The sequence below is a fragment of the Trachymyrmex cornetzi genome, unplaced genomic scaffold, assembly GCF_001594075.2.
Source record: "Trachymyrmex cornetzi isolate Tcor2-1 unplaced genomic scaffold, Tcor1.1 scaffold56, whole genome shotgun sequence".
Lineage (NCBI taxonomy): Eukaryota > Metazoa > Arthropoda > Insecta > Hymenoptera > Formicidae > Trachymyrmex > Trachymyrmex cornetzi.
In genome coordinates, this window is record NW_017299871.1 from 925,663 (window position 1) to 938,170 (window position 12,508).

The 12,508-nt window shown below is 32.6% G+C and overlaps 2 protein-coding genes across 3 annotated transcripts; one reads left to right on the forward strand and one right to left on the reverse strand.

The window, feature by feature from the left end:
• Positions 1 to 945: 945 nt before the first annotated feature.
• Positions 946 to 6,479, reverse strand: LOC108765936 (acyl-CoA-binding domain-containing protein 5-B). 2 transcript variants are annotated; one of them, XM_018514852.1, is made up of 7 exons: positions 6,157 to 6,470; positions 5,909 to 6,088; positions 3,106 to 3,299; positions 2,869 to 3,031; positions 2,084 to 2,232; positions 1,667 to 2,017; positions 946 to 1,521 (listed from the first exon to the last, which is right to left on the reverse strand). In XM_018514852.1, the coding sequence occupies exons 2-7, from the start codon at positions 5,967 to 5,969 to the stop codon at positions 1,378 to 1,380; spliced, it is 1,062 nt and encodes a 353-aa protein (XP_018370354.1). In that variant the 5' UTR covers positions 5,970 to 6,088; positions 6,157 to 6,470; the 3' UTR covers positions 946 to 1,377. The 2 variants fall into 2 exon arrangements, with proteins under 2 accessions (XP_018370354.1, XP_018370353.1); XM_018514851.1 differs by having other exon boundaries at positions 5,909 to 6,479.
• A 1,319-nt stretch (positions 6,480 to 7,798) lies between these two features.
• Positions 7,799 to 10,803, forward strand: LOC108765935 (uncharacterized). The gene is made up of 7 exons (XM_018514849.1): positions 7,799 to 7,990; positions 8,076 to 8,317; positions 9,105 to 9,262; positions 9,337 to 9,527; positions 9,673 to 9,946; positions 10,055 to 10,323; positions 10,396 to 10,803. Exons 2-6 carry the CDS (start codon positions 8,097 to 8,099, stop codon positions 10,303 to 10,305), a joined length of 1,095 nt encoding a protein of 364 aa, XP_018370351.1. The 5' UTR covers positions 7,799 to 7,990; positions 8,076 to 8,096; the 3' UTR covers positions 10,306 to 10,323; positions 10,396 to 10,803.
• The last annotated feature ends 1,705 nt before the right edge of the window (positions 10,804 to 12,508 follow it).

Sequence of the window (12,508 nt, forward strand, 5' to 3'; positions counted from 1 at the left end):
ATATACTTTATCGAAACATCATTAATCTTACGTTAATAGGAAAAAATTAGAGAAAGCGAAGACGTGATACTTAATACATTAGTTCTCTGTGAAAAGTTACTCAAGTTTTATACTGTTTATTTTCTCGCAACTTTGATCTAAGAAAGTGTTCTTGCTGATTCACCTTGTGTATACATCTACATGACTTGCTATTCATAAAGAGGAATAGCACTTTAGCTACACTTTCTACTTTGTGCCTTTTCTACTTTCTCCCCTCCATGGAAAAAATGTGGCTAAAAGGGAACGGACACTCTCACTGTATCAACAATGGCAGGCGAATTTAGTTAAGATATTTTGTCAATAACGAGAAAAAAATGTACATAAGTAACACAAATTTTAGCTGATAATTAAAAATTTGTATATTTTCACGTTGCACATATGTACATAAAATTTATCGCAATTCATTTGGTACGTATAAATGTTCCTTTGAAACTAGAATTATAATCCGTATTAATAGTAATTAATATTTATCATTGTCGCAGTGTCGATAGTAATACAGTTAATACACTTTAAAAGTTTTTTCTTTTTTTTTTCTTAAAAACCCACATAATTTACACATAAAATGCAAACTGACTATTGTATACGTTTGCATGTACAAAAAGATTTACTTTCTCTGTATGAATATATTACAATCTATACGACTAAACAGCTAAATATATTACATACAATCCACCTTAGAAAACATTAATATAGAACTATACCTTTATAATTTTTATACAGATTGTCCCGGAAGTCACGAACTTCCTTCTAAAATATAAACATTAAAATATAGACACAAGGAATAAAATAATTCATATATCTATGCATTATTTCGCATATTTTTAAATATACGGTAAAACATTGTACATCTATGTAGTGTACATAAAAATATCATAGACACTTTATTATAAAACAATACAAACATGAATAAAAAAGAACACAAGTTGTGTACCTTTTTATGTGTTTTAGGATAATATTTGTATCGTTTTATAAAAATGCGTAAAAAAAACAATATATTAAGCCATATAGCTGTTACTTAACATAACTGCAGAACTGTCTTTCAATCGAACTTTCGCCGTGATCAATCGACCCATTATTCAGCGGTGACTCTACAGGCGAGAGAAAGTGCAACTTCCGAAACAGGCCGCATATGCAAAAATATACAGAGATTGATCTAGTCATTTTTATCACAATTCACGTTTACTAATGTAATCGTAGATTGCATTAGGACAGCTTTGTCTCTATAAAGAATATAAAACTAAACAAAAAAATCTGTGTGCACGTATACTATAACTCAGTATTAATAACCCAAATACTGGGAAATGTGTGCTCAGCTGCGTAGGAATGATAGTCGTGACATCACAGTCTTCGTTGGCGATAACGCTGCATAAAGTTGATCAGTAAGTGAGCAACAAATGGCCACAAAATTAGTAAGACAAACAAACGCGGCGGGCATTCTTGCAACGGCCACCATTTCAGATACTTTCGTCTAATAGTGTGCTCCTAAAAAAAAGAAGGTTGACATCAGCGTGATAGATAAAATAAATAACAAGAAATATTATTTCTGATTTTGTTATTTCAAAGAGATGAAAGGTATTATTTTTTCTGTTAAAATTAGATATAGCTAATAATATAGTTTGTTACGTACTGTCGAAGGCGCCAGCGCTTGTAGGGCTTGCCCTTCCAAACCTCGTACTCTGGCCGTTATGCGATCTAGATCTCTCTGTAGATGCTGCATCGTTGTCGCAATTTGGTTCAAAAATTCTGCATTGGCTTTATTGTCATCTTTCTTCGTTCTCTGTCTACTTCTCTCTCTATGGTTCTCCGATATCGTCTCCGCGTGACCATTAGCGTTGCTATATCCATTAGTTAATTCAGTGTTCTCTTTTATAACATTTTCTGTACTTGAATGATCAATTCCGTTTTTTGCCGTAGTTTGTACCTTTTGAGAAGCAATAGTGGACTTAAGTGCATCTTTTTGCGCTCTCTCCGGCGCTGACTGCAATAAAATGGAATTATTCGTAAAACAGAATAATTGACGTAATCTGAAACGTTAATGTCATACTTCAACAGTATCTATAAATTCCTCTTCTTCGCCATCAGTGTCCTGTGGCAGCGGGCTCGCAGTGCGGCTGCTAGTCGGGCTGGTTTCCAAACTACTCGTTATGTGCCGAGAAGCATTTATTACTCTGTGAGGTGATGTTTCTCTCGACACTAATAAAATAAGAAAATAGCTTTATACAAAAGAAAAAAACATTTTTCGATATATATTATGCTTAAAGAACTTGGAACATACTGTTATCACATTACATAATATATGATAACATTGATAAAAATTCGCTTCTTTAAGTGACCTAATAAATCCCTGTGATATCTTTAATATCCTCAATTCAAATTTTTGATGAAAATGTTTATATAAATAAAAAAAATACTTTAGCTTATTTCTTGGTATCTGATTCAAAATATATGTCAGCGATTAAAACGATATAAAAATAGTAATATACCGGCATGTTTCAATATTATGTAATAATCAAACTAAAACTCTAATTAATATAAACCGGTGATGGTATGACGTCCGGTATGACATAATACTGATATAATTTTTCGAAAATACTGGCATGACATAATACCGGTATAATTTTTCGAAAATACTAGTATGACTAGTATACAGTATAATTTTTCGAAAATACCGGTATTATGTCATATTATACCGGTATTACTACTATTATAAAATATCTTTATAACTTACTTTCATAAAAATCTGTTTACATCTCGAGTATTTTTATGACTTGCAAAAATGTTATTTGTTTAAGAAGTTTAAGTATTGTTAAAAGTTAAAAAGAAATGTACCTAAAGGTGAACCAGACAATGGTGATCCCGGTTGGGAGCGTATACGTTCCAGTACTGGTCCTACGAGTAATTCCAAATCCTCAGCTGGTACGCTTTCATAAAAAGAATCCAAACTGCCGAGAAACGTTGCCACATTATCTGTGTAAGACATCGTCTCGACAATCTGCAATATGATGACGATTCTCGTTTAATGCATTCATTTTGCGTGAGCTTTTAATCTACAAAATCTATATTTACTTTCTTCAATTCTTCTACATAATTATTCATGGCTTCTGTACGGCTCATATTGCCAAGACGTGTCCATGCATCCCATTTTGCTTTCTTCACTACCTCCCAGAATGCGGGTTTAGATTGTTGGCAGGGTCCTTCAGTCGCTTGTTTGTAATACGAATAAAAACGCAGCATAATCTCATGGCTGGGCTGGTACGCTCCTGAAACGTTGTATATTAAAATTACAAAATATTTGTCATTGATTTTGTTATTCTTCCAAAATTAAATGTTGTAACATATCACAACATGCAAATATGTACTGCAAGAACAGATAATTTTAATTAAAATTTAAATGTTTTTTCTGATTAACCAAGCATTAAATGGAGATAGAAATAAAAACATCATTATTATATCTCATTAAATGGAGATGTTTTTATTGCGATCTCCTTGACCCATTAGCCAAAGAGTTAAGAGTATTCTCTTATATAGACATGATGGAATAGATGAATGATACGATAATTTATGCATTATCACATGGTATACATAATATGCAGTAAAATTCCGTTCATTTTTATTTGTAGAAACAAGTTTGTGCTCACACAACACAAGTTCTAAATATACGAATTCGTAAGGTTCTTCCTAGTGTTCTTTTTAGTTTTTCTCTCTAATGTGAAAAGAAAAAGAAGAAAGTTCGGCTGAAAAGAACAGACTTATAGCAAAACTCTTAATTATCCGAACTATGTAGTCATAATTCGAAAAATAAAAGCTTGACATACTCAAAGTTTAGTGTATTTGGTTATCAGAACTATTTTATCTCCCTGATATGTTTGGATAAACTAAGTTCTACTGTTTTTACATAGTTTTAAAAGATCCTATATTAAATATTAGGATATTTATATTGGTATACTAAATAATAGTAAATTAATTAATAACAATAAAAAAAAAAATTGTAAAAGCTCTCACACACAATATTGAAATAATTAAATAAATAATAAAGCACAGCGCAATTATCGAAACACAAAAATTTAATTCTTCGTATATAATATATATATATACACACACACACACACACACATATATATATATATATTTACTTCAAAATATGTAAGTTTTATTCGATAGTAATAAATATTAGACATAGTGAAAACATTCTAATTGTATTTCTAATTGAATTCATGATCTTCGAAATTAATGTTAATAGGAAATAACTGTCACAGCAATTATTGTGAAAGCTCATTATCTTAGTTGGTAATATCTCATTAAGGTATCTTCATTAAAATTCGAATGCATATATTTATATGAAGTTCGTATTTTTTGTATTATGCATGATGTACTTTATACTTCACCGTTGCACTGCAATTATGCCTATGTTTTTTGTCAATAAGCAAGTTCATAGTACAAGAATACAGAAATTGATTATCAAGAGATTACGTACAAAAACAAGTTTTAACTTTATATTTTATATATTGCCAGTGACCTGGAAATAAATAATTAGCGTTAAATAATAAGCTCTTATTAACAAAATTTCATAACTGCTGGTGCAATACAAGTTATTTTTTTTGTGATCAGTGAAGAGGAACATTCTAGTTTTAACCACTAAGCGTGTCTTACACTGTTAGAAAGTAAAGTGGGGACTGTGGGGAGTAATACAGTCACTTAGCTATATGAAGTGACTGGAAAGTATAGTATACTTGAACGTACAATATCCAACATCAAGGCTAAATAGTAACAAAAATACATTATGTATATGCACATTATGTATACAGATATGATACAAAATCAGCGTTAATATGATAACGAAAATAACAAGCATCTTGATTTAAAAAACAAGCTCTTAATAAGAAATCTTTTATAGAAAAATAGCCATATTCTTGTAAACAAGATTTCTATTCATTGCTTATTATTTAATTCGTTTGCAAAGAGCAAACTGTCGTTTTTTTCAAAAGATTGAATAATAATAGGCAATAGGGAATGCAAATCAGTAACCTTGTCTCTTTTTTTGGCATAATTATCAAATGTAAAGGCCATTCGCGTCACAACGCAGAGACTATCAAAATGTGTGTCGTCCAATAGGACAATACGACGGCATGGAGGCTTCTTCTGTACAGTGCGCGAGCATTCGGGAAATGGAATTTTTTGTCCTAATATCACTCTCGACACCGCGAATAAATAATTGACTTGAGAACATTCACTTTCCTCGGACATCATTATAGATCTTGCCAATTTCTCCGCATGGTAGCGCGTAACGACGCATGTAAAATCTTCGTGTTTTTTTTTTCCATATAATAAAATCACCTGCGATAATGAAAAAGACTAGAAGTTTAAAGACCCATGTCGTGTGATTTTTACTGTCATTGCTCCAATGTTTTCACGTTAAAGAAATTTATATAAAATATCCAAGAAATATATATATATATATGTAATAATCTTGCAGTTGGTTTTTTCGACGCTCCTAAATATGCGGAAAAAACTAATTACGTATCGGCTTCTCGTAATCATGAACAAGTAAATGAGCCGTTCTCGCACGAAGAAGATAAATATCGGCGGCGACGTGGACTTTAGCCAGCACGCAGTAAAGTTGTATGAAGGAAGAGAGGCGAGAAAGGGAAAGAAATCAACAAGCGTGGAAAGCAAAAAGCGATTACACTGTGATATCTGCCGCGTTCTCAGGCGAACGCAACAGCGGATGCGAGTGTGTAAGAGGTAAAATATTTCGAAGTGTATGCACGCAAAGGAAAAATTTACTTTCAAGATACGCATCCGCGTTTTCAAGACGCTCCAAGATTCGCCGTGCCAACGCGACGATAACGTGGGTGTAAGATTATCGTACCGTTTTTCGGCAGACTCCTAATCACATTCACAGCGGCGTTGAACTTCTCCTCCGTCGTCATGTTTCCTGGACGGACGAGCAGCGGTGTCCTTCTATCTTATTTCTCTTTCCCTCTTATATCCTATCCTTTTTTTGGAACGCGACGTGGCTCCCTTGGCTACGTCGGTTGTGATATACCTTCTGACAATAAAAAGGAACGGGAAGAAAAACACTCCGAGACCGATCGACGCAGCACGAGCGTAGTGTACCTGCTCGACGACTGGCGACTACTGCGAGACTCGTCCTTCGTAAGAGAAGCAGCGGACTGGCCTAACCACAATGCAAACCACGAGCGACTGCTGAGCCGACTGCCGTTGTTGACGTCTGTCGGGATGTTGATCATCCGGGCGGGTCACGCGATGGCTGCGATGACAATGACTGGCTGTACTGACGATGACTGACAGATTGTTGCTGTGGTGTGGATTACCGTACCGTTTGACGATTGGCGGTCGTCCGGGGTAACATTTGCGAACATTCGCGAGCATGCGCGAGCCCAAGTTGTCCAGGAAACAATCTCTAGCAACTGTAAATTATTAATACAAATTAATTTCAATAATTCTCTCGATTAATTTCTTGATATTGATCTCTAATTCTGTGCCTTATCTTATCATAAGTAGATATAAATTTTTCTTTTATTTCTTTACGAATAATCACAGTAATCTGCTGCTCAATCTTTAGAAAATAGAGGGGGGAGCCTTTTTAAAATTCTATAGCTTTCCTTGATCTATTATAATTCATCATGCATGTGTTTTTCTTGTCTTAAAGTATGATAATATTTCAGCATTATAGGTCAGTTTTCTGTCTTAACTTATCGTTATCAGAATCAAAAATAATCCTTAACAAATAAAATTACACAAATATTATTATTCGGAGTAGACTGGCAGATTTCTAGCGATTAATTAATTTCATATCTCAGTTTGTTATCGCGTACGTAGATATCGTGTAGACATTGCATACTATAATTAGGAATATAAAATTGCACAATTATCGCTTCTATGCACCTGTCGAACTGTCAGACCCACGATGATACGCTACGCTGATCGAAGAAAGAGGCAACGATTCCGCAATTCCGTCTCGACTTTTCAAGAGTTCAACTGTCGCACGCGAATTCACTCGAGCGAGCGTAATTGCGAAGCGTAACGAGCTTCGATCGATTCGCAATCTACGGATGAAGAAATCTAACATAAATACTCTGTACGGTGCAATTTATAATGGGTGCTTTCCATTTGATGACACAAGTCAACACAAGTATCGTTTAATCTTTGCCACTCTCAGAATGTCAAGGATAGAATGACGCTTGTGGCGACTTGTGTCGACTTGTGTCATCAAATGGAAAGCACTCAATATCGGTCCGTTTGGAGAAGTTAAATGCTAACCAAATTTGTCAACTTCTCGCTATTTCTCTTCCTTCGCTATCCAGGAATTAATCGGCGTCCAAACAGCTCCGGATCGCGTGACTATACATATCATTTATCCGTAACAGACGAAATTGGAGAAATTTAAACGCGACGTCGCTGGCGGCAATTGCCAGGCGGCGCATCGATAATTCGCGAAAGACGCATTTGTTCCGTCTGCACTTTCTACACTTTATCGCCGCGATGCCTATTGCAAATATGATATTAAATAAAAAGAAAGGAAAGGCAAAAGGTAAAAAAAAATATATATTCAGCTGTAAAGAAAGCGGAAAGCCTAAATATTTATTAATTTTCCCTTTAAATTTTACTGTCTTTTTTCCTCTACAACGTCTAACCGTTAAACAGGTGTGTTCTTTTTAGCCAAATCATCGACGAGATATATCATTTTGTCGGTGGCTAAATTTGCATTTTCCTCTTTTTCTTTTCATACTAGAGAAAAAAGAGAAAAAACAAACGATGCATGAAAAGAAAAAACCAATAGACTACACTGGCAGAACTCGCCGCAAGTGCAGAAAGTGCAAATGGTGCAACACCAAGAAACAGACCCGTACGGTTTTGCCGATCGCATTGTACACAACTTCAAAATCTAGAGGAGAAGCAAGTGTTCGAATCGAATTGTATCCTGCACGTCTGTATTTCTCAATAAAGTTGTTAAATCACGTTACTTTTCAGTCACTGGATATATATTGACATATATCTTTTGTGTCAAATAGGCTTAGTTGTTAAGTCCGACGATGACTTCGTTTGGTCGCGGTCGTGGATGGTCCAATCATCAGAACCAGGACAAGGACCAGGGGCTACGTAAACCAGGAGGAAGCATACCCAGCAACAACAAGGTCTTAAAGGACATAATAGATAAGATAGTTTCGTATGACGAGTGTGAGAGCGTCTCGCCGAAGCTGATCCAGGATATCGTAGACCTGTTGACCATTGCAATCGACGAGGACAGTCTGAGGTATATTACGAGTTTCCCTTTGAGAAACAGAGCAGGCATTCCACTTATATTCGTTTTTAACAAGATTAACTTGATTTAATTTATTCTTTATCTTTTTCTAATTCTTATCTTACAACTAGAAAAAGATAAAGAATTTTTGAAATAAGAAAATTGAACTGAAATTAAAGTTAATTCTATATTGATGAAAATAAGAATTAGTGACACAAGTCGACATAAGCATTATACTATCTTAACATTCAGTGAATTACAAAGATAGAATAATACTTGCATTTACTTGTGTCATCAAACAGAAAGCACCTGTAATCAACACAAATGTTGACATTCACATTGGCTGTGTTTAATAAACTATTTATTTTACAACTGTTGGAAACTGTTTCCTTTATTCTGATTAAATTATACTTTTAGATCAGAAGAATAATCTTATCTCAGGGAAGAAAACTTCCAACAGTTGCAAAATAAACATTCTACTAAACGTGGATGAATAACAAAAATAGAATGACATTTGTCTCCTAAAAGGAAAACCACCTTTATTATTTACTAAAATGTCAAGAAAAAAAAGGTGTTTATATCGACTTGTGTCACTAAATGGAAAGCACCAAAGAAAAGATGAACCATACAAGAAGTTCAGCTGAAAAGAATAAGATCTCGTATGGTCGGACATTGGAAAAAAAAGATGAAAAACAGTAAAGAGAAGATGTAAACTTTTTAGGTCCGCTCTCTTTGCAGCTGAACTTTTCTTTCTTACATCACGTTGGCAATTATTCTAACCCAAAGTCATAAATTTTAGATATGTATGCGATTCTCTTTGGAAGCAGGCTATATACCACTCATTGACCACGAAAATAGCCCTGATATTCAGCGATAACATGGTTGTTCGGTTAGAAGATAATAATAAAAACACTATACGAAGCCGCTTCTTACGTTTCCTTCAGGATAATTATATATGTTGGTATTTTTTATTTTTAATCTCTTGTTCTATATATATTTTATATTATACTATATTGATATTGTTCTTTTAGCTAAGGAAAAAGATAGAGTAGAAGATAAAAAAACATTTGCCAATAAAATTTTACTTCATGCAGAAGTTTTTTATCACATGAAATTGAGTGACGGAAATAGACTGAAAATATTGGCTGAACCGTTAATTCAATATTTAGAAGATCTGCTGCAAGACAGTCCTAAAAATAATATTTATTTCATCATGATACAGGTAAAAACAAAAACAAAGTATTGAATGTATGTGAAATGATACATACGAATAAGAATAAGAATCAAATAATGAAGATATTCATTTATAAAATCGTGATATTGTGGTTAATAAGGAATCTCGTTTTTTTTTTTTTTTTTTTTTTTAGATACTTAGAGCTGGTAAAGATCTTTATGAAGCGTGTCCAGGTGGATTGGAGAGCTTAATAATGACTATCAGGCAATTGCTGGTAAAGGAAAATTTACATAGTCCCGAGAACTATGCGGCATTATTATTAATCGTAGAGTTATCCAATAATGACTATGAAATTAAGGACACGCAGTTGAAACATTTTTATGTCTCAAATATCAAGTCTCTCTTTTTTGAACCTCCGTTTTCTCATGAAGAATTAAAGGTGGTCTTAACGACAAAGACTGAAAATGGTAACATAAAATGTGATTTAAATTATTAATCGTTAAATAAAAATATATTATGTGAATAATACTACCGCTACTATAATATCATAAATCGACAATTTTTTGATGTTCTAGATAATCAATTGCGAGAAATTGAGAATAATCAACGAATTGTAAGAGAAGAAGTGAAAAATGACATACCTGAGCATGGCAATTATTCAAAAAATTCTAGCGGTCCAAGAGCGATACGCGGTTCAGGTGCACTGGATAAATCAAACAAAGGAATTAATATTAATGCAAAATCAAATTCGTTGAGGACAACTCCGCCGAGGGAAAGGAATAAGGGTTGGGGTCATGATGATAGGTTTCACGAACATTATGAATAAATATCTACCTTGTACGAGGTAAATATTAATTATAATTTTAATATAGCTAAAATAACAAAATTGACTTTTATTTTGACTAAATGTTTACAGGCACTTGTATGCAATGACAGTTATAAAATTCTTTCTATATTGTAATTATCAAATTGGCACAGGAAATAAATATAGCTATGGAAAAGATTTTACAGAATGATCATGGATATATGTTCACACAACATATTGTCGTGATTGCAATCAAAGCGCAAGTCTTATTTTAGCATCAAAAAATTACGGAGTGTATGCTGTAATATGATATGCTGTTATTATGTGCTTTTATCTTTTACTCAGGTAAAATTTCTTCTTCACGAAAAAACGTGTTTTATGTGAAATCATTCTTATGAAAATATCATTTGCAACATCACAAAATACAAATTTTTATAAGCAGTTTATTTATGGACACATATGTCATTTAGACATTCAACAATCTTGTCTCATAATTTACAAAACAATATCGAGAATATACAAAGCACGTAAGAGTCAAATATAACGAAAAATTTTAAAACAAAAACTCAAACGAGAAGTATATATAATATAAAATTCTGTAATTAATTAAATATCATGTATATATAATTAATATCATATATATATTATATATATATATAATTTTTTGTTATATTTGACTCTTATGTATACCTTATATATTCTCAATATTGTTTTTTTAAATTAAGAGTCCTTCGTTCTTGTAAAAACCTCATAATTTATCTAAAGTAGGATTATTGTATAAAATGAAATATTATTTTTTACTTCATATTTAATGATTTTGATATTACGAAATTTTACACAAGCAATGTACATAATTTTAATTTTTTTTCACCATCAAATTGTAAAAAAATGCAATATACTATGTACTACATATATGCAAATAAAGTAAATTTATCCTATGATTCCATAGCTCAAGTCAAGTCTCGACCTCCCTCAATAAGGGTTTCTATACAAATAAAAAGATAATAAAGCTTTATTTATAAAAGTGTGATGCTATAATTATTAAGAAATTTTGTTTTTAGATACCCAGATCTGGTAAAGATTTTTATGCAGTCCAAGGGGCTTGACAATAATAATTATGCAACTGCTGGTGAAGGAAACAATTATTCAAACAATCCTGAAAATTAACTAACTTATTTTTAGTCATTGAGAATTAGCTAACTATGAAATTATAATTGGAAATGAGTTACCAAGTCATTGTGCAACTATCCACTATTCAACCATTGTTTATTGTCCAACCCTAATCTTGAAGAGTCAAAGATTGCTTTATGCAAATTACAAAATTTATATGTAGGATGAAAGATCAAATCCAAGACCTGTCAATTATGACTCAGCTATTTTTATGCGAAGTCACGTAACATCCCAAGTAAATTGCAATTCTATCATTATCTATTCGAAATTTCTGTCTAAACTCATTCAGATTTTATGATTATTCTTTGTAATATTTTAGATTTGTCGTTTGCAGCTGCACTATGTTATATCTATACCTATATTTTTTTTTAGTATTTAATATAAAATAGATGTATAATTGGATATTGAAAGAAAAAAAAATGAAAATTACAAAAGATTCAATTATAAAGAATAAATCTCTAAATAATATTTTTAATTTATCACACAGTATGTTATACTTTTTGCATTTAAAATAAGAAATAGATTATAATTGGACGAGAAAAGAGGCCTGTTCTTTTTAGCTGAACTTTTGCAACAGTTCATCTTTTTTCCTTTTCTCGCCAGGAGGAAAGAAAAGGAAAACCGATAAACTGGTGCAAAAGTTCAGCTAAAAAGAACAGGCCTATTGACAGAAGATGAAAAGATACAAAAAGTTCAGCTGCACGCAAACCTATATTCATAAATGTACATGTATATGAAAATCTACAATATACATAACGTCTCTGATAAAGGGCCGTCTACATAAGTCGCAACGCAGTTCGCAGATGCATTTGCGACAGTCAATCAGAAGCGTCAATGGTACTAATAACAGCTTTTCATTGGCTATCGCAAATGCATCTGCGTTCTGCGTTTGCAACTTATGTAGACGGCCTTTAAAAATTTTTCTTAGAATTTTTTATATATGTGAATTCTGAAATATATATTCTAAGATTTCTTATTCTATACTCTCCAAAAAAATACCTTAAACTTTTTTTAGACTATAAGATTTTATCAAAATAGAATGAAAAATCTTTAA